At 42.1% G+C, this 27,639-nt stretch overlaps 1 protein-coding gene across 1 annotated transcript; it reads left to right on the plus strand.

Moving 5' to 3' along the window:
- Positions 1 to 2,301: 2,301 nt before the first annotated feature.
- Olfml1 (olfactomedin like 1) lies at positions 2,302 to 27,575 on the plus strand. The gene is made up of 3 exons (XM_036188628.1): positions 2,302 to 2,782; positions 6,519 to 6,807; positions 26,213 to 27,575. Exons 1-3 carry the CDS (start codon positions 2,657 to 2,659, stop codon positions 27,001 to 27,003), a joined length of 1,206 nt encoding a protein of 401 aa, XP_036044521.1. The 5' UTR covers positions 2,302 to 2,656; the 3' UTR covers positions 27,004 to 27,575.
- The last annotated feature ends 64 nt before the right edge of the window (positions 27,576 to 27,639 follow it).

Genomic DNA, 27,639 nt, shown 5'->3' on the forward strand with positions numbered 1-27,639 from the left:
TAGGAAAGCCAGGGGAAGGCTGTGCACACAGTCATACCACCAGTGTTACTGTGATATGCTCAAGGTCTTCTTCACTGATCCCTTCGCATCCTTAGCTCACAATCCCAGGGGTACAGCCTGAGGCATTAGTGAAAGAAAATCAGGCATTTTGTTTAAAAATGCCTAGTACAAGAAGCTTTGGAGCTGGACAGTGATGGTGTAAGTCTTTAATCCCAGCACTTGGGTGGCAGAGGTAGGCCTTTATGAGTTTGAGGCCAGCCCGGTCTACAGAGCAAGTTCCAGGACAGCCAAGGCTGCATAGAGAAACCCTGTCTCGAAAAACAAAACAAAAATCAAACAGAAGGAGAAGGATAATGAGGAGAAGGAGGAACAGCAGCAGCAGCAGCAGCAGCAGCAGCAGCAGCAGCTTTGGAGAGAGCATTCAGTCAGGCAGACTGTTTTTTTTTTTTTTTTTTTAGATGCTGAAGATGGAACCCAGGGCTGTGGTCTTGCTAGGCAAATACTTACCGCTGAACTGTTTACTCGGCCCTTCAGACCTTTTTAAAATAACCCATCAACTTCAATAGGTGCTGTCCATATAGCTCTGAGTCTAGGGCTGTCCACTGGAACATGGTCAACTGGCCAGGAGCCACACCCTTAAAGAAAACTGACTCTCCTCTCCCCAGAAGCCATCATCTGTCCATAGCCCCTCATGAACCCCTTCCTACTCCATTTGGGAAGTTGTCTGGCTTGATCTTTTGCAGGAAACCATACCTTCTGTGAGTTAATAGATGCAGAGGTCCTATCATGTCCAAGAGATACGCCAACCTCTGGCATTTACACTTCTTCTGCCCCTCTTTCCTGATGGTGCTATGAAAGGCTATGATGTAGACATCCCGATTGTAACTGAGTACTCCATAGTCACTTATTTTCGGTAGTTTGATCTATTGTAAGTTTCTGTGTCAACCACTGTCCACTGAACAAAAGAAAAAAAATTCTCTGATGCTGTCTACGAGCTGCACTAATCTAAGGGTAGAAAGACACAGATTTAGAGGGCAGTTGTGGTTTTGGTTTTGGTTTTAATAAGGATTTAAGAGAAGTCAGCTAACGTTCAGCTAGTTTGGGGAAGAGTTCAAAGATGATTCTCAGAAACAGGAGCAATTATTCTTGAGAATAAGGCACTACAGCTTATTATGATTTTACCAAGGATGTAGGGGAGAATCAGTTAGGATGAAAATCATGTCAAAGAAGACTGGAGAGGAACATTAGTTAAGAACAAGGATATTCAAAAGCTACCAGTGGAAAATTCTCAGATTTTTTTATTTTAGCTTCTCATGTATAGACCAAATGCAAAATCAGGTCTTCTGACTCCTGGCCAGGGGCCTTTCCATACGTCATAGATGCTCCAACTTTCCATATTTTTGAAAGAGATTCATAAAAAAAAAAAAAAAAAACATGAAGGTAGGGTCCTAGGTCTGCCATTGGAAAAAGAGGTCAAGATAGATAGCAGCAAAACAGTAAAATAAAATTGGAAGGTTTTATGTCTTTGCTCTAGTAGTATGGTTTATCTTAGCTGGACTAAGGGTCCTATTTCTAGCCTGCTGCTAAAGGGAATTCTGAGGGAACTAAGACTTCCACACAATGAATTTCATTTCCTGGTGGCTCCATGCTGCAAGTATCACTGTGTCAATATTCATTCTCCTCCTATGAAATTTTTTCCAAGGCTGAGGAGATGGCTCAGCCATTAAGAGCACTTGCTGCTCTTGCAGAGTACTAGAGTTCAATTCTCAGTAGCCACATGAGAGAGGCTGTAACTCCAGCTCCAGCGAATCTGTGATAATACCTTCTGGTTATTGTGGGCTCCACACTCATAGGCATACACATACATATAAATTTTTAATATACATCTAAAAAGAAAAAGAAAATTTCTTTTAAGCTCAATCCTGACAATTCTCAGCTGTCAGCCTGAGTAGCCAGAACTGTGGCCCATTGTACCCTTCTGCCCAAAACAATGCAGCCCTGTGCGCTGGCTTTTCTGAGATGGTGTAGATTAGTGTTCACATTTCCTTGCTATGCCTTTAAGAGCTACAAGAATGCAAGGGAAGTCTAGAAAAAGAGGTGGGGTCTTCTTACAGAACTTCTTGGAAAGGGATCCTTGGAATTTCTGCCAGAAACTGAACTGAAATTCCAACACTGAGAACTAGGGGTGGCCTGTGTTGAGCTAGGCCTGTGATTGGACTGGGAGGAGGAAAACAAAAGTAAAAAAGCTGGGGGAGGGGAAGGGCGGAAAGACCTCCCACCCCCACCCCCACCCCAATTCATACACTCTAGATCTACAAGCAATATGCAGCCAGCCACTTGCCTGGAAAGGGTCTGTGCGTGTCCAAGCTGAGGGCAGCAGATGCTGGATCCAGGGAGCTCTCTGCACCAAGTGAGCAAGCGAGGCCTCCAGGGACTGACTTGCCAACAGCTGGACTTGATCACCAGCTTGAAACTGAGATCATACACTGGGTAGAACAACAAGCGGACTTTGTTCTCTGGCTGTGCAAAGCGTTGTTTTCCAAGGAATTGCCACAGCGGTAGACAGAAAACCAGAGATCACACTACCTGGATGGACCCTTAAGTCTCTTTAGAGAAACAAAGTGTTAAGAAATTCTGCTGCTGGGGAGTGTACAGGATGATGATGACTCTTCCGAGAGCTTGTTCACTGGTTCTCTTCCTCACAGCATTTCTGCCCCCACCACAGCATGCCCAGGACCCAGCTATGGTGCATTACATCTACCAGCGCTTCCAAGTCTTGGAGGTAGGTGACTTGACGTGTGTTCCCTTCACTGGGAGACTGTCTCTTGGAAGTCACTCTGTTGTACCCGCACTTTCCTGTCAGCTAGGATGCATGTCTTCCAGATACAGAATGAATCATCGCTAAGATTACATTTACAGACGTGCGTAGCCTAGCAGTTCAGGATCCACTTCCAGTCCAGACCACTGTATCACTAGACTTTGAGCAAGGTTTTATTCTACACTTGGCCCTGGCAGTTTTTCTCACCTATAAAATAGACACAGAGATAGAACTTAACTTCAAATAATATTCTGAAAATTTAATGAAGAGATTTCAACTTTGAGAAATTGGAGGTGTTTTACTTTGGGTCATTAATCCATACTCAGAACCTGGCCTGGTCCATTGAGTAAATTTCCAGGTTGTTGAACATTTAAAACCCAACAGTTAATACTTCAAAGTATGAAATTGCAGCTGTAGTCACATTTTCTTCATCTTTTATTGTATTAGGATGCTAACTGATTCCAGCTTTTCTTTTCCCCTTTTAATGGTAAACTGTTAAGTGACTATAAAATTCAGTAGTATACACAGAAGCTCATCATGAATTTTTACTTTTTAGTCTTAGCTGGACTTAGGCTTAGAAATGAGATTTTTCAGCAATGTTAAACAAAGGGGACGCCCTTGAGCCTCCACCTCATTAGAATAGGCAAAGACCTGTGCTTGGGAATGTGGCTCAGTAGGTAGAGTGCTAGCCTAATACTAGTGCTAGCCCTAGATTCAATGCCTAGCACAGAGTAAGCCAGGTGTTGGCATGTACCTGTAATCTCAGCATTCGGGAGGTGGAGGCAGGAGGACCCAGGAGTTCAGAGTCATCTTTGGCTACATAGAAAGTTTGAAGCCAGTTTATGTAGGACTATGTAGGACCCTATCTCAAAACAAAAACAAATGAATAAAATTCCATATTTGTATAGGCTAGTCACGTTCTTAGGGACAAATATAACCTTTCACTTTAAAATGCCTGCCTCTTGTACAAGTTAAATTGGCATGTTATGCATGTTCTTTCAAGGACATGTCAAACATTTATTTTCTATGTTTTCCTAAAAATCTATAAATCCAAATGACGGTACTGCCTAGTTGTAGTCTCAGTAAAGTAAGTCCACAGAGCAATCGAAACACATTTCCTCACATCGTCCAGCAAGCAGGTGGGGGCCTAGAAGCTGTGGATGAAGCATTCTCAGGCCCCAGACCTCTGACTTCTCTCCTGCTCCCATCATGGACACACTGCCAACCTCATCTGCTTAAAATGCCAAAAATTTGCTTAGGCTTCAGCGACAGTTGAATTCCTAGGTACACATTGTGCTTTGGTACTGTGAGAGTTTGTTTACAGACAAGGGAATAACACACAAAATAAGACATTCACAGGCCTGAATGTGGATTTGGAAAATCAGACCTGCTCTGTAGATGCTTAGATACATTCTGTAGAAGATAAAGATATGTCCTTTTCTAACCACTAGGTTCTGACCTGGAGGTGAAGCCAAGTCCCAGGTGGCAGGCACTGTCAAGGCAGAGGCTTGACAACTCAGGGATGCAGGGCCTGCCCTAAGAGGGGCATGTGGGAGAGTAGGGAAATGGAAAATAGACAATTGAGAATTATTAATATGGGTTGGGGATATAGCTCAGTGGTAGAGCGCTTGCCTAGCATGCGCAAGGCCCTGGGTTCGATCCTCAGCTCAAAAAAAAAAAAGAATTATTAATATTTATTGGCTCCCTGTCTCTATTTCTGTGTGTGTGTGTGTGTGTGTGTGTGTGTGTGTGTGTGTGTGTCTATTTTTCTGTCTGCCTCTCTGTCTCTGTGTCTTTTCTCAATGTCTGTCTTTCTCTGTCTCTGTATCTCTCTGTCTCTCTCTATTTCTCTCTATCCATCTCTGTCTCTCTCTCTGTGCTGCTGCTGCTGCTTTTCATGACTCTATCTCTTTCTCTTCCAAGTGAAGGTGCCCTACACAATTATGTTTGGAGTAAAAAGTTTTACATTTGTGAAGAAGCTCTTAGTCAATGTCACCAAGTAAACTTTAACTACCAACTCTGTGACCCAGGAACCCCATTTCCATTCATGAATTTTTCCATTCACCAAATATTCATTGAGTATTACTATATCCTTAACTTGTGCCAGATGTAAGGGAATGGAACTCATTTCTGGGAATCCAAACTAATAAAATAACTAAGGACATAAAAATGTAAATACATGGCTTTTTCCCTTAACATTGAGTGAAAAAAAAAAAAAGAAAACTAAATGTTTCTTTAAAGGTGTTTAATAGAACAAACAATGGGATTTCAACTTAATAAAAAGCTTGCATTTTATTTAAATTATGTTACATGTGGGTAAAGAAAATGCATATCTACATAATATAATGTTGCTTATCCTTTAAAATGAAGCTTATATATGACACTGTAGATGGACTTGCAAGATCTTCTGCTGAGTGAAAGAAGCCAGCCATGAGAAGATAAACACTGAATGAAAAGTTTCACTATACATTTAATCTGAAAAAGTTGAACTCATAAAAACAGAGAAGTATAAGGAGTAAGGAGATACTGATCAAAGAATATAAAGTTTCCATTAGAATAAGTTCTGGTGGTAGGGAAATGACTCAGTCAGTACAGTGTACTGCCTAAGCATGAGGACCTGAGTTCAGATCCCCAGCTCCCACAGAAAAAGTAAGGTGTGGTGATGTCCATCTGTAAGCCCAGTGCTGTGGAGGCAAAGGCAGGTGGTTCTCTGGGGCTTGCTGGCTAGGCAGGCTGGACAGTTAATGAGCTTCAGATTCAGTGAGAGACACGGCCTCAAAGCACAAGGGGTTCAAATGATGGTGAAAGGCAGCTGATGTTGCTTTGTGGTCTCTACGTGTACACCTTCTTAGGCACATAGACACACAGATGCACACACACACACACACACACACACACACACACACACACACACACAAAAGAATATGTCCAAGAGATCCATTGTACCTATCATTACTATAGAAAATAGCAATACACTGAACACCTAGATATTGACAGAATATATTTTTACCACCTCAAAAGTAAATATGTGAAATAATACATAGACGTATTTTTGTTTTTGTTTGTTTGTTTGTATGTTTGTTTGTTTTTCAAGACAGGGTTTATCTGTATAGCTTTGAGCCTCTCCTGGAACTCACTCTGTAGCCCAGGCTGGCCTTGAATTCACAGAGATCTGCCTGCCTCTGCCTCCATAGTGCTGGGATTAAAGTTGTGCGCCAACACTGCCCGGCACAAGTCTTAACTTACTTGACTTAATCATTCCACATCAAAATACCACATGTACAACAATTATATAAGAGTTTCATTTATTAATTAGAAAAACATGATCAACACAAAAAATTATAGTGTGTGCTGTAATGATACCATAATATATAATAATATAGCATAATCATAATGTAAGAACAAATATTTTTAAATGTTAACAATATATCAGCAAGTTAAAATAAATAGATATTTAGTAAAACCATGTGCAAATATATATTTATATGCATCAGGAAGTACATTTTAAATTGGAAAATTCAAAAACTAGTATACTAAATGTCAGTAGTACCTATGAATTTAGGAGTATGGATTATTTGCTCCTTTTGATTATACTTTTCTAGTAATCCCTTTCTATGAATGATAGCTATTTGTATTACACGAATAATTGAAATAATTTGCAGTAATTTGGTAACTTTGGTAATTTATCTCCTGTTTGAAGAAAGGGCTGGAAAAATGTACCCAAACAACAAGGGCATACATTCAAGACTTCCAGGAATTCTCAAAAAACATCTCCATCATGCTGGGGAAGTGTCGGACCCAGACGAGTGAATATAAGAGTGCAGTGGACAGCCTGTCACTGAGAGTGGAGCGTGCCCAGCGGGAGATTGACTACCTGCAATACCTCCGGGAAGCTGACACATGCATCGAAGCAGAGGAGAAGACACTGGCTGAAACGGTACTTCAAGAAGCAGAAGAAGAAAAGAAGATCCGAGCTCTGTTGAATGCAAGTAAGGGATTCTTCTACCGCCCCTTCTGGGCCTGACACACTTGGAGAGATGAAGACTCTGTGCAGTTGGGAAGTGTGATCAGTGATGAGTGAGAACTGGGGGCATTCTTGCATGTACAGGTGTGAGCAATTTGGCAGGGGTCTTACATCCCAATAGAATCCCACTGCAAGGAAATGGCTTTCTTTCCTCAGACAGTTTCTAAAGACATCATGGAAGACCAGGTCTACAGTCTGAGAAGTAGCTTGGGGGTCCCCTCCAGGAAGACATCGGTTTAATGGAGACATGTGGTCCCAGATCCTTCTAGGGAGAGTAGCAGGCTGGTGTGGGTTACATCAAGGGCCCTGGGAAGAGAGAACTGCTGCCAGTGTAACAAGCAACAGTTTGAAACTAGAAACTTGTAGCAACCAAACCTCAGGACTGAATACTACATTATATTGCTATTGTGTGCTATTTGGGATGGTGGCATTCAGAAATTTGTCCCTAGTCTTGTGACCCATCAGTATCAGTTCTAGGCTGTCAATAATAGTTATCGAGTAGCTCATAGAATGATAAGCATCACAGCTGAGAAGATTTTTCTGTACATGTGTCCATTTTATTAAAACAGTAAGAAGAAAAAAGGCCCCCACCTGTATTTTGTATTCTGGAAAGACTTCACTGCAAATAGGGAGACTATTCCAAATTTGGGGAACTTCAGCAAGTTTATATAAGACATAATCAGGGCCATCTTTCTTTTTAGGGCTTCACATACCTTCTCAATGTAATTGTTTTAAGAAATTATGGGTCATAAGAAGGGTCTTGGGCCCGAGGATGTAGCCTAGTTGGTAGAGTACCTGCCTAGAATGCATGAAACCCTGTGTTCCATCTCCAGCATGAGGTGGAAACAGGAGGATCAGCAGTTTAAGGACAGCCTCAGTTACATAGTAAGTTTAAGGCCAGCCGAACCTACATGAGACCTTGTCTCAATAAAAAATAAATGGAGAAGGTCTCTCTAAGTGAAGTGAACATTAAGAACACTTCAAGGGATAGCACAAGCTATAAAGACATGTCTATCTGCAAATCTGGCTGAGAGAAAACTGTGTAGGGCAGGAGACTATAGAGAAATGAAGCTGAAGAGTTCTAATCAAGCCCTGTGCTGGTGCCAATAATTACCCATCTCCATTCATTTGTTCACTTATTTACTGACAATGATTGTAACAGATATACTATCCCAGGTCCTGGATGCGGATGATGAAATATCATGTGGTCTGTGCTAAGGAGACTGAATGTGACTCAGAGACACTGCTCAATTATTCTAAACAAGGAAATGATAGAAAGGAAGAGACTATGACTGGAAAGGAGACACTTGTCAGGAATAATGAAGTAATTTAAATGAATAATGACTCAGCATGAAGTATTATGGGATAGAAAAGAGCTGGTAGATTTGAAAGCTATTCAGAGTTGAAATCTACATGGTTTAGTAACTGAGAGTTGAAAGTATAGGATAAATGAGAGACATGAATCTAGGATACTTCCAAGGTTTGGGACTTAAGTCATTAACTGATTGGTATGAAATCTGTTAAGATAGAAAATCCAAGAGTAGTTTGGAAGCATGTGTGACTTGACATATTTTTTCCAAGCACTTACATCTTCATTTGTTTACTGTTGCTATAACTGAATCATACAAGGTAATTTATAAAGAATAGAAATTTACTTAGTTTAATTGGGAAGTTTAAGAACACGATGTAGGTATCTACTTGGGATCAGGGGAGAACTATCTTGCTGCATCACGACATGGCAAAAGGCATTACAAGCTAGCTCAGAAGCCCCTTTTATTTATTTTGTGTGTGTGTGTGTGTGTGTGTGTGTGTGTGTGTGTGTGTGTGTGTGCATGTGAGTGCATAAGGGAGGGAGGGTTGTGTGTGTGCACATATGGAACCTAGAGGTCAACTTAGGGTGTTCTTCAGATGTCATTCATCTTGGGTTTGTTTGTTTGTTAGATAAGGTCTCTCATTGAGACCTGGGGTTTGCTTATTAGGCTAGACTGGTTGACTATTGAGTTCCAAGCATCCTTTTGCCTCTACTTCCACAGCACTGGGATTGCAAGCATGTACCCTAACACTGGGGTGTTTATTTATTTTTCATGTAGATTCTGGGAATGAAATTCAGGTCTTCATGTTTGCAAGGCAAGCATTTCTACTGAGCTATCTTCCCACCCTGTTTTGTTTTGTGTTTTTCTTAAAGATCCACTAATAACAATCATAAAAGATACTACCCTCAATTTTCATGACATCATCTAATCCTAATTACCTCCCAAAGGCTCTACCTCCAAGTAATATGAACATATATCTTTAAAGACTAAGCCTCCAATATGTGACCTTTGAGGATGGCACATTCAAACCATAACAACTTAAAACTTCAGTTTTCTCATTCATTTATTGGCTCACTGCTCATATTCTCCCCCATCTGTGCCAACTCCATGAGAGCTTAAACACTCCACTGCAGTGTTTAAATAGGATCTTTGTTCAAACAAATAATTGTCAATAAAGAAGTAAATAAACAAATAAGTGAATGGATGGAGTAAATGCCAGTACAGCTTATTTAGAGTTTGACAGAAAAAGGAAAATCTTAGTCCTGAGTCTGAAGAAAGGGAAGGGTGCCTTTCCTGTCATATGAATTGGTTGATCTAGTTGGTTAAGTGAGAGATCCTTTCAGCCTTGTCCTTGTCCTACAACGAACTTTCCCTTCTGAGAGAGCACATCTTGGGGTGATATGGGCATGAGAATACAAAGGGGAAATGAACTAGAATCATCCTTGAGGATGAATACAGGGACTTTTACACATGGTAGAGGGACAGGAATGTAGCTCAGTGGTAGAGTGATTGCCCAGAATGTACAGATCTTGAGTGTGATCCATATCTCCAGTAAGGAAGTGATGAGGGGAATGAATGAAGTGCTACAATTGTCCGAGCTAGAATGTGCTTGAACTTTCCCAGAGGGCCATAGGCAGGCCACCAAGCCCAAATGGTAGAGCTGTGTTCCTGAGCTTTTCCTATTCCCGGGGATCTCTCAGACCTGCAGACCTTGAGGTGAACCCTTCCCCATTCTAGCTAGAGTGCAGCGGAGTTCCCAACACTTGGAGTTCATGCTTTGTCAGCTCCATCCTCTGTCCCACTCTGCAGATACTGCAGATTGCCACTCATATGCCTGTCACCTCTGGAGCGTTGATTCAACAGTAGCTATTTAAAATTGAGCCAACCCTTATTGCCTTTCACTGTGAGATGGACATGCCTGCACCCTGTGCTAGTTCCTTTACTGCTTCTCTTGCTTCCTAGATCCCCACTACCGTCACACACACCTTCACACAACTCAGCATAGATTACATTACTTCACTGTAGAGTATTTTTCATTATTCTTCACCATTTGTGAGCAACAGCAAAAAATGTCCACTCTACTCTTCAGTCCTTTTATATAGAAAAACCCTTTTGCAAAGTGACTTGAACCAATCTCAACTGCTGCTCCTCCCAAAGTATACATGTATAGTTATAACTTAAATAAAGAAATATATATTATCATGTGCATACAGACACACATGTGAGCATTTAACACACTCAACCACACATATTTTATTTGTGTACATCTTATTCTTCTACCAGACCATGAATAAAGATCCTGACATCATTTTCTCTGTGTTCATGGGGTGTAGAACAGGGACCTAGCATGGAGGAAGAAGGCCAGAGAAATTATTCCTAGAAGAGAAATGGGTGGTAGAGACCCTGAAGAACAGATAAAGGACATATGACTCTAAATACAATCACAGCCATGTGATTAGTGGTCTCCCGACTTGGCCTGTTCTGGTCTGCTATTCTATTGCTGTGATAAAAACGCTAACCAAAAGCAAGTTGGGGAGGAAAGAGTTTATTTGGCTTACACATCCCGATACAGTCAACTACTAAGATAAGTCAGGGCAGGAACTCAAATAGGAGCAGAGGCAGGAATCATGGAGGAACACTGCTTACTGTCTTTTTCCTCATGGTTTGATTAGTCTGCTTTCTTATACAGCCCAAGAACACCTGGCCAGGGGTGACTCCACTCACAGTGGGCGGGGCCCTTCCATCAATCAAAAAAATGCTCCCACTGACTGGCCCACAGGCCAATCAAAAGGAGGTGATCACTCAACAGAGGGTCCCTCTTCCCTGGTAACTGTAATTTGTGTCAAGTTGACAAAAACTAACAGCATATGATATATTATTTTCAGACTAAGCTAGACTTAGAATGCTAGCTTAGTCCCCTGTCCTGCACATATTTTATAATGTGCCTGACCTTATTTTATTGTGATGGTGGTGGTGGTGGTGGTAGTAGTGGTTTTTGCTTGACTGTTCTGGTAGATACTGTGCCAGATCAGTTTTCTAACTCCGTAGAACAGATCATCATAAATTCAGTGGCTTAAAATAATATGAGTTCATTATTACATGGCTTCTTCTAACTGTATGACCAAGGCCATGGGCTTCCTGAGGCTCTGGTTCTGTAGGCAGCTCACAGTATGGCACTTAAAAGACAATTTTTTTTCTTCAAGAGGTACTCCACACCTCTTTTAAGTTCTTTGCCTGATCACATCAAGCCTGTCTATCATAATCATCCTTTTGATTAATCAGAGTCAACTGATTTGGACCTTTATTAATGAGAGCATCCCTGAACATTTGTCTTAAAGTGCCATGTGATCACAGTGTACACCCTCTCATATGACCAGGCCCTGTCCATCCTCCAGGGAGAGAGTTAGTTATGTGGAGTCTATACAGGACAGGGATCTTGGGAGCTACATTAGTTATTTGATTCACAGCTGCAACAAAATACCTGACAAAAGCCACTTTGGGAAGAAATGGTTTATTTTATAGTTCCGGGGATACTGTCCATCATGGCAAAGCCTGAAGCAGCAGGTAGCTAATTATATTATGTCATCAGTCAGAAAATAGAGAGCAGCGAATCAATCATCAATCAATCTCTCTATCACTGCTTTTCCTCTTTCTCTCTCTTCCCATCTCTTGGAGTGCTAGATTGAACCTAGCATCTCATCACTCTACCCCTGAAGTATATCACCTGGTGGTTGTTTTCTCCTTTTTATACAGTCCAGGACCCCCAGCCCATGGAATGGTACTGCCCTCTTAAGGGTGAGTCTTCCCATTTTAGTGATCTGAATCTAGAAATGTTCTCACAGACATACCTAGAAATTTGTCTCCATTTCAATTCTATTTATTTTATTTTACTGTTTATTTATTTTAAGTATATGAGTACTTCCCTTGTATGTATAAATGTGCACCACCTGATGCTGAGGAAGTCAGAAGGTAACCAGATCCCCCAGAACTGGAGTTTCCAGATGACTGTGAGCTTCCATGTGGATGTACATATAGGTCCTGTGTTGCTGGCCTTAAGAATGCAGCAACACTGGCTTGGTTGGGAACTGAACTTGGATCCTCTGCTAGCGCAGCCAGTGCTCTTAACTTCTGAGCTATCTCTCCAGCCTTCCATTTTGATTCTAAATCCCATCAAGTTGACTGTCACAATTAACCATCGCAGGGACCATTTTGGAATTCTACCTACCACCATGCCTTAGTCCGCTACTAACTACCTGAACTTGTCTTTCAGAAGATCTCACTATTCCCATCTTCTTGGGTTATAAGGACTATGCCAATGGAACAGCTTTCACTAGCATCCTAAACTCTGAAGTCAGCACCTTCTGCAAGCAAACACCTTGGGATCGTAGGTCAGAGAGGGCTCAGGCTATAGGGTTTCCTTCAGACTTTCTGTCTCAGAACATTTCTTCGGGAAACCTTTAGGGAATGGACAGTACAGCTACCTTTGAAAATTCTATCTTGTACCTCAAGATACATGTAAATTCTAATGCATGTTAGAATGATCATCTTCTTTCAGATATTTCTCAGGCAACTACTGCGAGGCATGTCCTGAAGAGCAGCCAAGATGACTGTTTGCTGAACCATTCTCCATCGAGCTGTTCTAAAGCCTTCAACATTTATTTTGAGGTGTTTTCACAGATGAAGTCAATATGGGTCCCCAGTCTGAGGAATGTTGAGATTAAGTGAAATTCTTAGACTCTTAACTCCCCCACCTTGTATCCTCACCCCTTTCCCACACATACATGATTTAGAATAGAAGTGAGTGACAGATTTTAAAGTCATTCCCAATGTTTGGTGCTAAGACCATTGTTAAAATGAAACTTTGTCTGTTGTAATTGCCAGTTTATCACACAGCACCACTGGCACGTAGATTGAGAAATTATCCGGCTGAAGCCTTTGAGAGTCCATAGGCTGCATTCTTGAGTGGATAAAAGTATTGACCTCCTTTTAACTTTTAAGTAGCTTTTGAAGAAGAATTCTTGGGGCAGTCAAAACAAGCCATTATGACAGATTTTATTTTCTTTCTCGAGTCCAGCTCCTTTTATTGCAAGGAAGCATGGGAGTAACCTCATGTAACCTTCACCCTGTTGCTGTTAGATAACTCATATCTTTTGTTAGATCATGTTTCCAAGAAGTCTGCTGAATATCTGAATGCCTCTGGAATACATTCAAGTCGACAGCCGCATGCCTATATTCAAACCCACTACAAACAAAACAAATAACTAAACAAACACCTCACTCACTGAAAACTAAAGAAAGAATGTCTGTGAGGCAACTCTCAAGGTCCATTGGTTCTTGATGAGTAGAGCAAAACATTAAGAGAACAATAACTAATTTGTAACAGATACATTAACTACATAGGAGGAGACTCAAGGCCTGTCTGCCAGCAGAAATGTAGGAGATCATAAGGGTGCTTGTTTGTGCATGTGTGCACAAATCCAGTGTTGCTGCGTTCTCAAGGCCAGCAACACAGTTTAGCTGCTCCTGTATATTCCCTAGAGAGTGCATGCCCACAAGTTCAGAAATGTCTATGTACATAGAATTTCTTTTGTTCATTCATCTAAAAATCCTGTTTCTTGTGAGGCTATTTCTATGTACTGTAGATGTGACCTAAAGTTCCCAAAACATGTCATCTGGTAGCTTTTGGTTCCAATTGGTATGAACATTCATTCATTCTCTCTCACTCATTTGTTCGTAGGTTCGGCAAAGGTCTGACTAAATTCCAGATACGTTTTAGACTTGTACTAGCATTAGAGATGGAACATGGCTGTGATTTTTGTTCTCAAAACCACTTACAGTAAAGAAGCAATCTAGACACGGAGGAAACAGTCCAGAGTGAGGACTGCTCTGATGGAATGATGTATACGGTGTCACAGAAACATGTTAGGGCATAGGGTCAAGGTTGCCTTGATGCTAGGAGTGATGGGACTATAAAACTAGACAGTAACCTAGGGCTCAGTTTTAATCATAGAAAAGAGCTCATTAGCTGGAGACTAGAGTTAAGAGCATCCTAAGCAAATGAAGCCACATGCAGCAGCACAGTGGTAGAATGGGACTTGGTGTGTTATGTGGAGCAAATTATTTTCTAGAACTCAGGCAGAGCAGGATGCTATGGAAAGATGGGGGGTGGGGGTCCAAAGGAGCACTGAGCTCCCTGTGCTAAACAATCTTCCATTTGCCAGCTAGGCAAACGTGAGTAATGAGAATGGTAGCTAATATTTATTGATAATACATTTTAGGTCATCTCCAAGTGATGTCTGTATCTTAATGGCAATTGTCATGTCATTGACAACAACCCCACCAGTTAGGTATAAGCATTACCCTACCACCTCATTTTATATATCAGGAGAACAAGACTGTGGGAGAACAATTTGGCCAAGCTCACACAGCTAAAGAAATGTCCAGGATGACATTCAAACCAACCCTGGCTTGCACACATGCCAGCCTCTCCCATCATTCCACTGCTGGGCTGAGCAATGATCAGTATGGGAGTGCCACAGCTCAGACAGAGAATTGAGAAAGGTCACTTTGGACACAGGGTACAGAACAGCATATAGAAGGTAAAGACTAGAGCCAGCAAAGCAATGCCAAGGGTGATCACAGAGAGATATGAGTTGGGAGCATTATGCCCAAAGAGTAGATGGCTATGCTAGAAGTTTCTGATCTCAGTGTGGGTCACAGTATGAAGTCTATGATTCAATCCCACAAAAGATTGATTTACTTACATCCTGGTTAAAAAAAATCAATTTCTTTCCCTGTTTTTTCTTAATTTACTATTTCATTTTTTGAGACAGGGTCTTATTTATATAGCCTAGGATGGTCTTTAGCTCACTGCACATCTGAGAATGACTTTGAATGTCTAATCCTCTTACCTCTATCTGTCCATCTCTGGATTGCTGGGATGACAGGCACACATCACCATGTCTGGTTTTATGCAGTGCTTGAGTTAGTGCATGCTACTAAGCACTCTACCAACTCAGCTACCACTCCAGGTCCTCTTCACTGACTTTTCAGGAAGAAAATGTCCTTGCTTTGCCCCCTACTCACTTCTGTGGCCCTCGATTGATTTCTCATAATTTCAGTACAGTGCTTCTTCCCATTATTTCTCAAATGCCTTCATTCCACCTGCACTGCTCTGTCTTCCTCTCCCCACGATTACAAGCATCTCCCATCCCCAACACTGACCTCCCTGCCCCCATCTACTCCTGCCCCAGTACTCTGACTTGTACAGCCACCATGATCATCTTACTAGAATTTCAATAACATCATTTTCCCCCTAATGGCAACTGCAAACCCCAGGACAAACAAAAATGCTCTTTATAGCTCTATCTTACCATAGCTTTATTTAAATACTTAGTTTACCTCTACAAAGGAATGCCTTTTGATGAAATAAAAATGACAAATACGGTTGAAACTATATTTATTTTGTTTTCCTTAATTGTAAAGGTAGATGAGAAGCCAGCAATCAAACACAGCAATTTTTAGCATTTCTCAGCTTTGTTTCCACCCATCCCTGACGTTCTATGCTGTTTATTTTACCTGCTATTGTAAAAACATAATGCATACATCCATGCATGCCCACATTTCAAATGCCGTCTTTCCAAAATCTATCACAGTACCTAGGATGGATGTGAGATCAGTATGTTCAGACCTGAAGTACTTTATTAGAAACTGGAGGCAACTGTTTATTTGGGATCACATTAAGCCATTTTTTTCTGTTGTCCAGTGCCCATTCTATAGTTACTATTATTCTATAGATATTATCACAACTTTTTTTTTTCAGATAAAAACACTATGGCTTAGAGAATCTTCCCTCACATTCCTGCTTTACCCAGGGGTCCATACCACCCCAGACATGAAGGTTCCATCCTGAACACCCTCATTCCATATCAGCTCTCTGTTGCCACATTAACATAACTCCAGACCACTCCAAAATTTGTGTTAAAGCAACACCCAATTCCTATTTCTCAGTAGTTTGCAGGGTGGGAGGACATTCTATTGTTCTGCGTCAGGACTGACTTGCCTGCATATCCCCCATTCTTGACATGTTGATGAGGAATGACATGTTGATGAGGAATGACATGTTGATGAGGAATGACATGTTGATGAGGAATGACTTGTTGAGGAGGAGGACCTCTTTTGAGATGACTTGGTTGTCCTCCACATGCCATCTGGCTCTCCTAGAGGCTCATTCTCATGATGAATGCAGATGACTCAGGGAGAAGACAGAAGGGGACTTAGCTTGGTCACTTTTACCACATCCTTGGTGGTGGTTGTGGTGGTGGTGGTGGTGGTGGTGGGTGTGGGTTTTTGTTTGTTTCTGTTTTGAGACAGGGTTTCTCTGTGTATCCCTGGCTTTCCTGGAACTTGCTATGTAGACCAGGCCGGCCTCAAACTTAGAGATCTGTCTGCCTCTGCCTCCTGAATGTGCTGGGATTAAAGGTGTGTGCCACCACTGTCCTGCCATTTTCACCCACATTCTTTTGGCCAAAGCAAATTTCAATTCTGGCTCCAGGGTCCATACTTCCTCTAGAAACTCTAGCTGCATCCCACATTGGGGTTTTGGTCTTGATGCTCATGGAAGCAGGGAGCAATCGAGGTCAGATTTTAGTTACACAAACGTATATGTGAGAACAGAGAATCTGTTGGTTGATGGGTTTGAGGAAATGAAACAGAACCAGCAAGAATGCTACTAGAGTTCAGATTAAGATGAGTACGTCTTAGATGATCACACATTGAGACAAGATGGAGAGGAGAGAAGAAAGTGACATTTCTTTTATAAGAGTGTAAATGACTTTTTTTTCTATCCAAAAATGTAAGAGAATGGCAGTGTCACAGCTAGAAATGGAGTACATATCTACCCTTTTTTAGTTTACCAAGAAACATATTTAAATGAACAGACATGGGCTGGAGAGATGGCTCAGCAATTAAGAGCACTTGTTTCTCATGGAAAGGACCCAGACTTGGTTTCCAGCACCCACAGGATGGCTCACATTCATCTGTAACTTCCAGTTCCAGGGGATCCCATGTCTTCTTCTGGCCTCCAAAGACATACATGTGGTGCATATACAGGCAAAACACCCATACACATAGAGTAAATATATCCTAAAAGATTTTAAATCAAAACATTGAAAACAGGGCTTACAAATGAGAAACAGATCACATCAAAGAGTTTACCATTATAATCTTGGAATGCTTGAGATGTTGCAATAGGCAGGTACCTGATGTAAAGTGGCAGTTGTCTGAGATCAGAAATCCCCCAGATGATGGGCCAGTTCCCTGCTTTGCCTCACATGAATGTTTTCTAGCCACAATGCTCTTGAGCAGCATTTCTCAAACATTCAGTCACAGAAACTCCTTTGCCATTTTAAAACTTATTCAGGTCTCCAAAGAGGGCATGCTAAATTTGGTTACAGATACTGACTTTGCCACATTCATAATTAAGCAAGTAAGGCTGTAGTATGTACCAGACATTCTTCCAGGGAGAACACAAAGTAATGAATGAAACAGATATGACAAAGTCTTGAATCTCACCACATTTCCTTTTTACTGAAGGGACTATGACAACAAATATGTCTGCAGATGAGTATGTAATGTATCATAAAAACATAACAGACACTCAAGGGAAGAAAATCTGTTATGACAAGGAGGTTATGGAGAGTTGGCTTCTTCTAGAATTACTGGGTCAGAAGGAAGTTTGCCCATGTTGGGGTACAGATATAGGAACCCCAAGGTGGAAGCTGGCTGTACTCTCACTCAGAGATTAGACATCTTCCTGGCTTTCAGAAATTCTTCTGGTGTTCTCTGCTTGTTGCTAGTGAATGACATACACCTAAATAAAATCTGTTTCCTTCCTCATCCTCTATTGCTAATCACCAATACAGCTGACTAGACTTGGTTCTAGGTACCTTAGAATATTCTGAATTTAGCAACTGAAAATGTAGGAACCTAGACATGCCTGCAATAAGTGTTTACCAAGAAGCTCTGTGTGGTCATCAAGATCAACATGTACAATGTTATTATATGCTAGGCCCTGATTAAGCCCTAGTATAAGATACATAGCTCTCTAGCAACACTAAATCAGTGTGGATCACTAAGGAACAGCCCATACAAGGCAGCGTTTCTGTTTTCCTGCCATCCATCCACTGAAGCACTCAGATAGCGAGATAGCCCTTGCTAATCTATTTGCTTTCTAAATTAGCAGAGTAGAAATTGAGATCACAAGTTTGGGCAGTGTCAAACAACTGCACTGTCTGCAACAAACTGGTTCCTGAGTGTGGAGCATAAGCAGAAAGAATCTGGATAGTGAGACAGGTATATATTGTGTCCTAGGCACTGGAGGAGGTAAGAAGGAAGAAGAAGGTGAGAAACAGAAAGAGAAAGAAGAGAAGGTGGACAAGGAAGAGAAGGGGTGTTGGAGGAGGAGGAGACTCCGTGCAAGGAAATGTCTAGTCCAGTGTGACGCCTGTCTTAGCACTTTTCTATCACTGCCAACAGACACTATGGCCACAGCAGCCTATAGAATAGTGATTTTCAACTTTCGGGGGACCGAATGGCCCTTTCACAGGGGTCATAGGTCAGATATCCTGCACATCAGATATTTACATTACCATTCATAACAGTAGCAAAATTACAGTTATGAAGTAGCAATGACATAAGTTTGTGGTTGGGGTCTGTACAACATGAGGAACTGTATGAAAGGTGGCAGCATTAGGAAGGTGGAGAACCACTGCTTTAGAAGGTGAGTCAATTACCATCATGATGGGCAGCATGGCAGCAGGCAGGCAGGAATGGCACTAGAGCAGTAGCTGAAAGATCACATCTGATCCACAAACAGGAGGCAGAGAGAGAGAGAACTGGGAATGACATGGGATCTTGAAACCTCAACGCCGAGTGACACAGTTCCTCCAACAAAAGCACATCCTCTTTCTTTTCTTTCTTTTTTTGTTTTGTTTTGGGCTTTTGTTTGTTTTTTGTTTTGTTTTGTTTTGTTTTGTTTTTGAGACAGGGTTTCTCTGTGTAGCTTTGCGCCTTTCCTGGAATTCACTCTGTAGCCCAGGCTGGCCTCGAACTCACAGAGATCCACCTGGCTCTGCCTCCCGAGTGCTGGGATTAAAGGCGTGTGCCACCACCGCCCGGCAAGAGCACATCTCCTAATTCTTGCCAAACAGTTTCACCAACTCGGGACCAAATACTCAAACATGTGAGCTTGACGGGGCCATTCTCATACAAACGATCATATTCCCATCCTGAAAGGGGGCTACACAGATGCAACCATTCTTTAACTGGGGCAAGAGTAAGGCATTAAAAAGTCAAGATTTATAACAAAATTTCATAATGTGGTGAAAAATGCTTATGGCTTTAGAAGAATTTTCTTTTTCATGGATTCTTACCAAGCAAAGTTACTAGTCTTTTTCTGCTGGTGTTCCAAGTATTTGTCTCCTTTCTTGAGTCCTGGTTTACCGTCATCACCTGGCTACCCCAAGCTAACTAATCAACTCCTCGCTTTCTAACTGTCCCTTGAATCCCTGCCTGCCACTCTTTGGTATCTTGAATCTGTACTACACTTATAAACGCAGTGCCTAACTTCCCCGTGTCCATCACCCCACCCCCAAGACCCCATCCCCAGCCACTTTTCTACCAGAGATGAACCAATGTCTCTAATAATCAGATTGAGTCACAGTGGAGGAACAAGTCTTACAGGTCCAGCAAGTGTTATTAATAAGAAGGAAAGTATTTTAAAAGATTCAAATAAGTGATATTTGTATATGAATTCCTTGAGAGGCCTTGGGCTAAAGTCTACCCTGACAGCTTGTCTGAAATTTTGCCTGTGGGGGAACCACACATTTCAATGTCTTGGTTTGTACATGGAAACTTTACATAACATTATCTCTGCTAAATAATTTGCATCTTAGTTGGACTCAAGGGTTTTTTTTTAATTTATTATTTCCAATCTTTCCTTAACTCTTTCCTCCTGTTAATTATCTGTCCCCAAGAGAAACGCAGCAGGAAATTTTAATTTATCCTTTTACTGGAACACTGGAAATGTATGCTCACTTGCTAATTTCTAGAGAAACTTAGACAATTTTAGAAGATTATCCCTGATAAAAAGATAGAGCACATCTATCATAAACTCATAGCTTTAGGGCTGGCACAGTGAAGGCTGGATTGACAAAAGGAAGTTCAAAGAGTGGATTCCAGAGCCCCCAGGTCTCCAATACCCAGTCCCAAGCTCCATCATAGATATGTTCATTATATAACCCAGGCTATTCTGGGACTCATAATGTAGCACAGATGGGCCTCTAATTTACTATGTAGGCCAAGCTGGCTTCAAACTTGTAATCTTCCTGGGTCTGCCTCCCAAGTGCTGGGATTATAAGCCTGCCTGTCCATAACAGCCTCTTCTGTTTCTTATTTTATTTGCATTTTTGGAGCTAGGGTCTCATGTAGCCCAAAATGGCATCCAAATTGCTGTATAGCTCAAGATGATCTCGAACTAATTCTCCTGTTTCTACCTCTAGGATTACAGGCCTATGCCACTATGCCCAGTTTTGTGCAGTACTGGGGATCCAACCTAGGGCTTCACGCATACTAGGCAGGTACCCTTCCTATAGATCCACATCCCTAATCCCTGCTCTTCTGTATTGTAAAAGGATGTTTTCCTTTTTCTTTTCTTTGAATATAAATTTTTATTGATTCTTTGGGAATTTCACATCATGCACCCCAATCCCACTCACCTTCCAGTCCATCTGTATCTGCCCTTCACCCTTGTAGCATCTCTTCAAAGGAAAAAATTTTAAAAATAATAAAATTAAATTAAAAATAAAAATATGAATTAAAACAAAAACAATAATAAAAGCAAAACAAAAACAAACAAACCACCACCACCACCACAACAACAAAATCCCTCCTCCATCTTTCTCATCTCTCCATCACCTCTTCATTCATCTTAGTGGCACTAAGAACTGTGGTGTGTCACACAGTCTACCCTTTCATACACACAGCTTTACTTGCAAATATTCATTGTGTGATGAGCCATTGGTCTGGTTCAAGGCCTTTGGCTTCTGGTATATAATCGATACTGGGCCCTCATTTAAACTCCTCTCAGATAACCTACTGTTGCCCCGAGTTATAGAGGTCCCATGGCTGTGGCTGGTCCACAGAACCAGTTCCTTTATGCACTCCAGCAGGTCATAGATGGAGTGGATGTTGGGGTAGGCCAACTCAAAGCCCTGGATGTGTGCCTGGGTGGTAGCTGGGTTGGTCAGTCTGGTCTCTGGGACCATCCCCTCAGGCAAGGGGCAGAGCCTTTTCTCCTACAACTGTGATTAGGGGTAGACCCAGCTCTCCTGAGTGTGTGGGGGCAGCTCTCCTAGGAGGAGCAGGAACAGCCCAGCATGGCCTTTGTATTTCAACCCCTGTGGTAACACGGACAATGGACATCAACACAGACCCCCGCTGCAGTAGCATCAGGGACCCAGATATGGCCATCAGGAGTACCTTGGGCCCATTTGTCACCATGGCCCTAGTGGTAGCACAGGCCACCCAGATCAGCAAGGCCCTGGGGGCAGCATGGACCTCAGACAACAACATGGACTCAAGTGGCACCCAGCTCCCAGGCATCCACATGATCTTCAATGGTAACAGGAGCCACAGACATCAACATAGCCCCTGGCAGTGGTATGGCTATAGTCTCAGACATGGCCCTTGACTGCAGCTCCAGCCCAGACTTCACCGTGGTTCTGGGTGGCATCACAAGTCACTCAGATCTGCATGCCCTCTGGCGGCAGCCCCTCAGACACCAACGTGGCCTCAGGTGTCCACAAAGACCCTGGGCATCTGCATGGCCTTCGATGGTAACAGGAGCCACAGACATCAACATAGGCCCCAGCCGTGGTATGGCCACAGACCCAGACATGGCCCTTGGTAGCAGCCCAGGTCTGGATGTCACAAAGCAGGCAACCCACAAGAATGTTTTCTTATAGACAAGAAGCACATGTTCCTCATTCTGAGACACAGTCCTTACATAGCTTAGCTTCAAGTCTGCTCTTCCCTGGCAGGAAGGGCAGGTGCTATGGGGACCACCTGCTGGAAGTAGATGTCCTGTCACTTCACTGGTCTTTCTCCAGGCACACCAGTACACACGGCTCCCAACCCTTCCTACCTACCACGCACACTACCCTGCATCTGAGGCTGGCTTGGACAGTCCTGGCTCCCACCTCTGAGTTCAGAAGACCCCTTCACCTCTGACTAGCTGTGTGACCTTTCCAAGAAACTAACGCATGCCTTAACTTCCTTCACTTGTAAACCAGTGATTAAAACGTATGTCATGGCTACTTATGAGAATCACATAAACCACTATGAAGTTATGCAGTACAGTGCCAAATGGATTCTATGTGTTTGTAAGATATTTAATAACCTACTCAACCCTTGGACTTTTTATTTAACATGGAATATCATATGGGTATCTTTAGGAACCCATGGATCTTCTTCCCCATCCCCTGTATAATCATTCTATGTTTATTTAAGAGCTGGAAGTCTCACCCACTTCTCCTCAGTGATCAGCATAGGATCAGGGAAGAGCAGTGGCTTCACCTCAGCCAGGTTCAGCTGTGTTAGAGTAGAGATGGCACCCTGGGAATCAGGGTGTCTGTTCCACTTCTTCCACACATTCCCTCATCCTGCAATAGCTCATTACAGCAGAGGCTCCTTCTGCCACATGCTCCCGAGATGTTGAAAGCCCCTGGATGCCTTCTCTAGTGTCTAGCTTCTTATAGTCAGGTCACCCGTGCCAATGTTGACACATAAAAGCAAGCTATCATGCTGTTGGAGAATGTTAGGAGGACAGGGCAGCTCCTGGTAGTTGAGAGACTTTGGCAGCTCTCCTCCAACTCTGGCCTCCGACACAGTGAGCCAGGTGAGGCCACTGTCTCTCTACCTAAAGAACTGATTTTCTGGGACTTGACTCTATCCAGCTAAGCCTGTTCTCCATTCCATGTGTTTTCTTCAGAAAATATGGTGTCCATTTTTTTTTTAGTGAAATAATGGATTTTAAAGTATCTTAAAAGCTTTGAAGTGCTATATGAATGATTATTTACTTAAGACGGGTCTTCAGTCAGAACCCAGGAGGTGCTAGACTGTTTAGATCATAGCAAAACATCTGAGATTTTGATTTTCTTCACTCAACTGCCATTTACTGAATCCTCAAAGCATTGAATTAAGTATTTGGGTACAATACTAAACATGAAGATGAAGGCCCTATTTTTGGAGAGTCTTGTGAGGGAGGTGGATAATAAGCTAGTAAAGAAACAGATAAAACAGTTAACAGTGTACTGAGTGATCTCAAGGAAAGAAGAAGCCCATTGAGATAATATTGGAAGCAAGACTTGGCCAGGTATGGTAGTGCAGGCATACATACTACTTGTGAGTTTGAGGCCATTCTGTGCTACATAGTGAGTTGGGGGTATGCAAGGGGGTAGGTTACTTGAAGAACAAATGGGATCCAATCCATTGTGCAAAGTTCAAGGGAAAGAGTGTTCCAGGTAGAAAGATTCTAAGGCAAAAAAGAAATTTGGCATGCTCACAGAACATAAAGAAAACTATGTAATTAGAATATAGTGATACACAGAGAATGGCTCACTAGTGATAAATCAGGGCCACATTGCCCAGACTTATAGGCCATGGCAGGGAATTAGGATGTGATGGAGAGTGAGAAAATGTTTAACATGTCTGATCCCTCTTACTCTGTGAAAAGTATACTTGACATGTAGATGAGCAAAAGCAAGAGTAAAATCAGGGAGGCAAATCAGATAACATTTGTAGTGATCTAGGCAGGAAATTATGACTCATGGTTTTCATGGGAAGAGTAGGTGGTAAAATATATAGTTGACTATTTTTATTGAATTTTGCAAAAAACATTTAAATATAATATATTAATTAATTCTTTGATAATTTCATATACGCATGCATGCACTGTATTTTTATTATTTTCACTCCTTCTCCTCCAAGCTCCTTAGCCTAATCCAACCTACTTACCTCCTCATGCTCTTTAAAGAATTATTATGACAAGCAGTGGTGGCGCACACCTTTAATCCCAGCACTCGGGAGGCAGAGCCAGGTGGATCTCTGTGAGTTCGAGGCCAGCCTGGTCTACAGAGCGAGATCCAAAACAGACACTAAAATTAGATGGAGAAACCCTGTCTCAAAAAAAAAATTATTATAACCCACAAAGTCCATTTTGTACTTGTGCCCATGTGCTCATGGATATGGGCACGTCACTGGAGTATGAATGACCTACTAGGAACCACACCCATAAAGAAAACTGGCATTCTCTCCCCTAGATACAATCAATAGCTCTCCACTAGAGATGTAGCTTATGACCCTAAGCAATACCCCACAACCACCACCACCACACACACCACAGCTGGAATATTGATTGGATTGATCTTATGCAGATAGAGTGAGTGCAGTAGTCTTTTCCAGTCCTGATGATAAGGTTTCCTTCCAGTCTTCCCTGAGCCCCGGCTCTTATAATCTTTCTGGACCATCTTCTGTGTTGTCCCTGAGCCTTGAGGGGAGGCAGTATAATATAGATGTATCATCCCATTCTACACACTGACAAGTTGTAAATTCACTGTCTTCTACTGTGCTAAGAAACTACTCTGGACATGTCTGAGAGATGCACTGATGGTTGGGTATAGAGATATCAGTTTTGAGAGAAATTTGAATCTATATCCATTTAGCAAAATAATAATTGATTTACCCCTATGGCCTATTGAGATCCCTAACAATGGGTTCTTGGCCAGATTTTTAGAGATCTACCAAAAAGTCCCAAATTAGAACTGATGACCTACTTTTCCTGAAATGATCAGTAGTGCCAACCTCTTGAACGTGGTCACAATAATGATTCCAAGGGGCTAAGGTCATCTGGAAGATGGCACACTTAAAGGCCAGGTGGAAGAAGCTTATACCACTCCTGTCTATATCCCAGCAGGCAAAAACAAGTCAGTGCATGCAGCTTAACCACAAAGGAGACTATGAAATTAGTTTCACATGCAATGAGAAAGAGTGAACTGCAATAGAATTGGAGGAGCACAGATCATGATCTCTGCCACACTGTCAGAGGAGAAACTGGAGAAACACACAGAAACAAAGATGGGGGAGAAGGCATATTAAAGGAGGAGGAACTGATCAATGCTGTCATACTACAGAAGATGAAGTAACACGCCCACATAAAAGAGTTGCAGGAATTTTTGTTTAGGAGCTCCCTGGTAGCATTATCAAGAACAGATTATGTTGTACAGTGAGAGTGGGAGGTAAGAAAGTAAATATGGAAAATATAGACTGTTCTGTAGGAGAAGCTGAGGATGAGATGGTGGGAAAGATAATAAAGTATCCAGAGGTTAACTAGTTGGAGATATTTATTTATTATTAAGACAAGACCTTACTATGTAGCCCTGGCTGCCCTGGAACTGCTATATAGACCAAGCTGGTCTCAGAGTCACAGAGAGCTGCCTGCCTCTGCCTCCAGAGTGCTGAGCATACACACCATGCCTGACCATGGGATTTAAAAATAGTAATAAGCAAGATAAATATAAGTTAAGACTAAGGGGATAGTTGTGAAGAAAAAAAAAAATAAAGATTATGAGATGATTGAGGTATCTAGGAGCTAGGATAGAATGTGATCAAAATACAGTGATTATATTACTCATGGAAAGGAGAAAGAACACAGCTTCTTCTAAGAAAATTCTACAATTAAGGGACAGGTAACGGAGGGAGTTCATGTCTAAAAGTGTTTATTTCTTTGAAAGAGTTCAGGCCTGTGTTCCATTTTTGCTCTAGGATTTTCTGAGGGAAACTCTTCTGTCAGAGACCATGATAGCATAGCAGAGATGGGAGGATATTCTCTATTGGTATTAGATCTGAAGGGAAGCAGTGTTCTTCAGGTGTGGTAAGTCTTCTAGAAAGAAGACAGCTCATGTTCGTGAATCACCTGTTCTTTTTCTCCTGTCTGGCTAGGCTGTGACAACATGCTGATGAGTATAAAGTCTCTGAAAATAGTGAAGAAGACCATGGACCCAGATGGCTCTTGGATGAAAGACGCTGGTGGAAACTCTGCAAAGGTGTATTTATTAATTGGATCCAGAAACAACACAGTTTGGGAATTTGCAAATTTGCGGGCATTCATGGAAGATAGCACCAAGCCTGGCCCCCGGAAGCTAATCTTACCACTTTCCTGGCAGGGATCAGGGCAAGTGATCTACAAAAGCTTTCTATTTTTTCACAATCAAGGAACTTCTAATGAGATAATTAAATACAATCTGCAGAAGAAGACTGTGGAGGATCGAATGCTTCTCCCAGGAGGGGCAGGCCGAGCACCCATCTATCAACACTCCCTATCCACTTACATTGACCTTGCTGTGGATGAACATGGGCTCTGGGCCATCCACTCAGGACCGGGTATCCAAGGCCATTTGGTTCTCACAAAAATTGAGCCAGACACTTTGGGGGTAGAGCATTCATGGGACACACCGTGTAGAAACCAGGATGCTGAAGCTTCATTCATCCTATGTGGGGTCCTCTATGTGGTCTACAGTTCTGGTGGCCAGAGCCCTCATCGTATCACCTGTGTCTATGACCCACTGGGCACTGTTAGGGAAGAGCATCTGCCCAATTTGTTCTTCCCCAGGAGGCCTAGAAGTCACTCCATGATCCATTACAACCCTAGAGATAAGCAGCTGTATGCCTGGAATGAAGGCAATCAGATCATTTACAAACTCCAGACAAAGAAAAGGCTGCCTCTGGAGTAATGGATGGCAGCTTGGAGGGAGAGCTGTGTGGCTTGGGCAGTGGTTTTCCAGAACACTGAGGTCACAGCCCCTTTACAGTGTAGTACCTGTCTAGATGCACACAAAAATAGGATGTAAAAGTTTAAATACATATTATTCCTTTCCCAAATGTCATTGCCTTAGGTATTATTTGAGAGTATAGATGAGGCCATTGTTCCAAAGTTTTGACCAATACCCCATCCTCATCCAAGTCTGATGGGGCTTAAGGCCTCCTCCATCTGATCTTAGTCCCAATCTTTCCTTATTCCAGCATTTTTCCTCTGGCTCTATTCCTCTTCCAGCAATTAGGATATTGCCACTCCTGATACTCAGTGATTTCTTCTTTAGCTTTCACTCACTCAGGCTCTGTCCTCTTTTTCAAATGCTCGTAAATATTTTTTCATTGCCCAACTTTATTAGTTAATTTTCTTGTTGCTATGACCAAATACCTAGCAAGAGGCAACTTAAGAGAGAAAAAGTTTGTGCTGGCATATAGTTTTAAAGGGGAGCCAGGCACAGTGGTACACAGAGGCAGGTGGATTTCTGTGAGTTAAAGATTAACCTGATCTACATTGTAAGTTCCAGGCCAACCAAGGGTACAGAGTGAAACCTTGTATT

The sequence above is a fragment of the Onychomys torridus genome, chromosome 1 (genome assembly GCF_903995425.1).
Source record: "Onychomys torridus chromosome 1, mOncTor1.1, whole genome shotgun sequence".
NCBI lineage: Eukaryota > Metazoa > Chordata > Mammalia > Rodentia > Cricetidae > Onychomys > Onychomys torridus.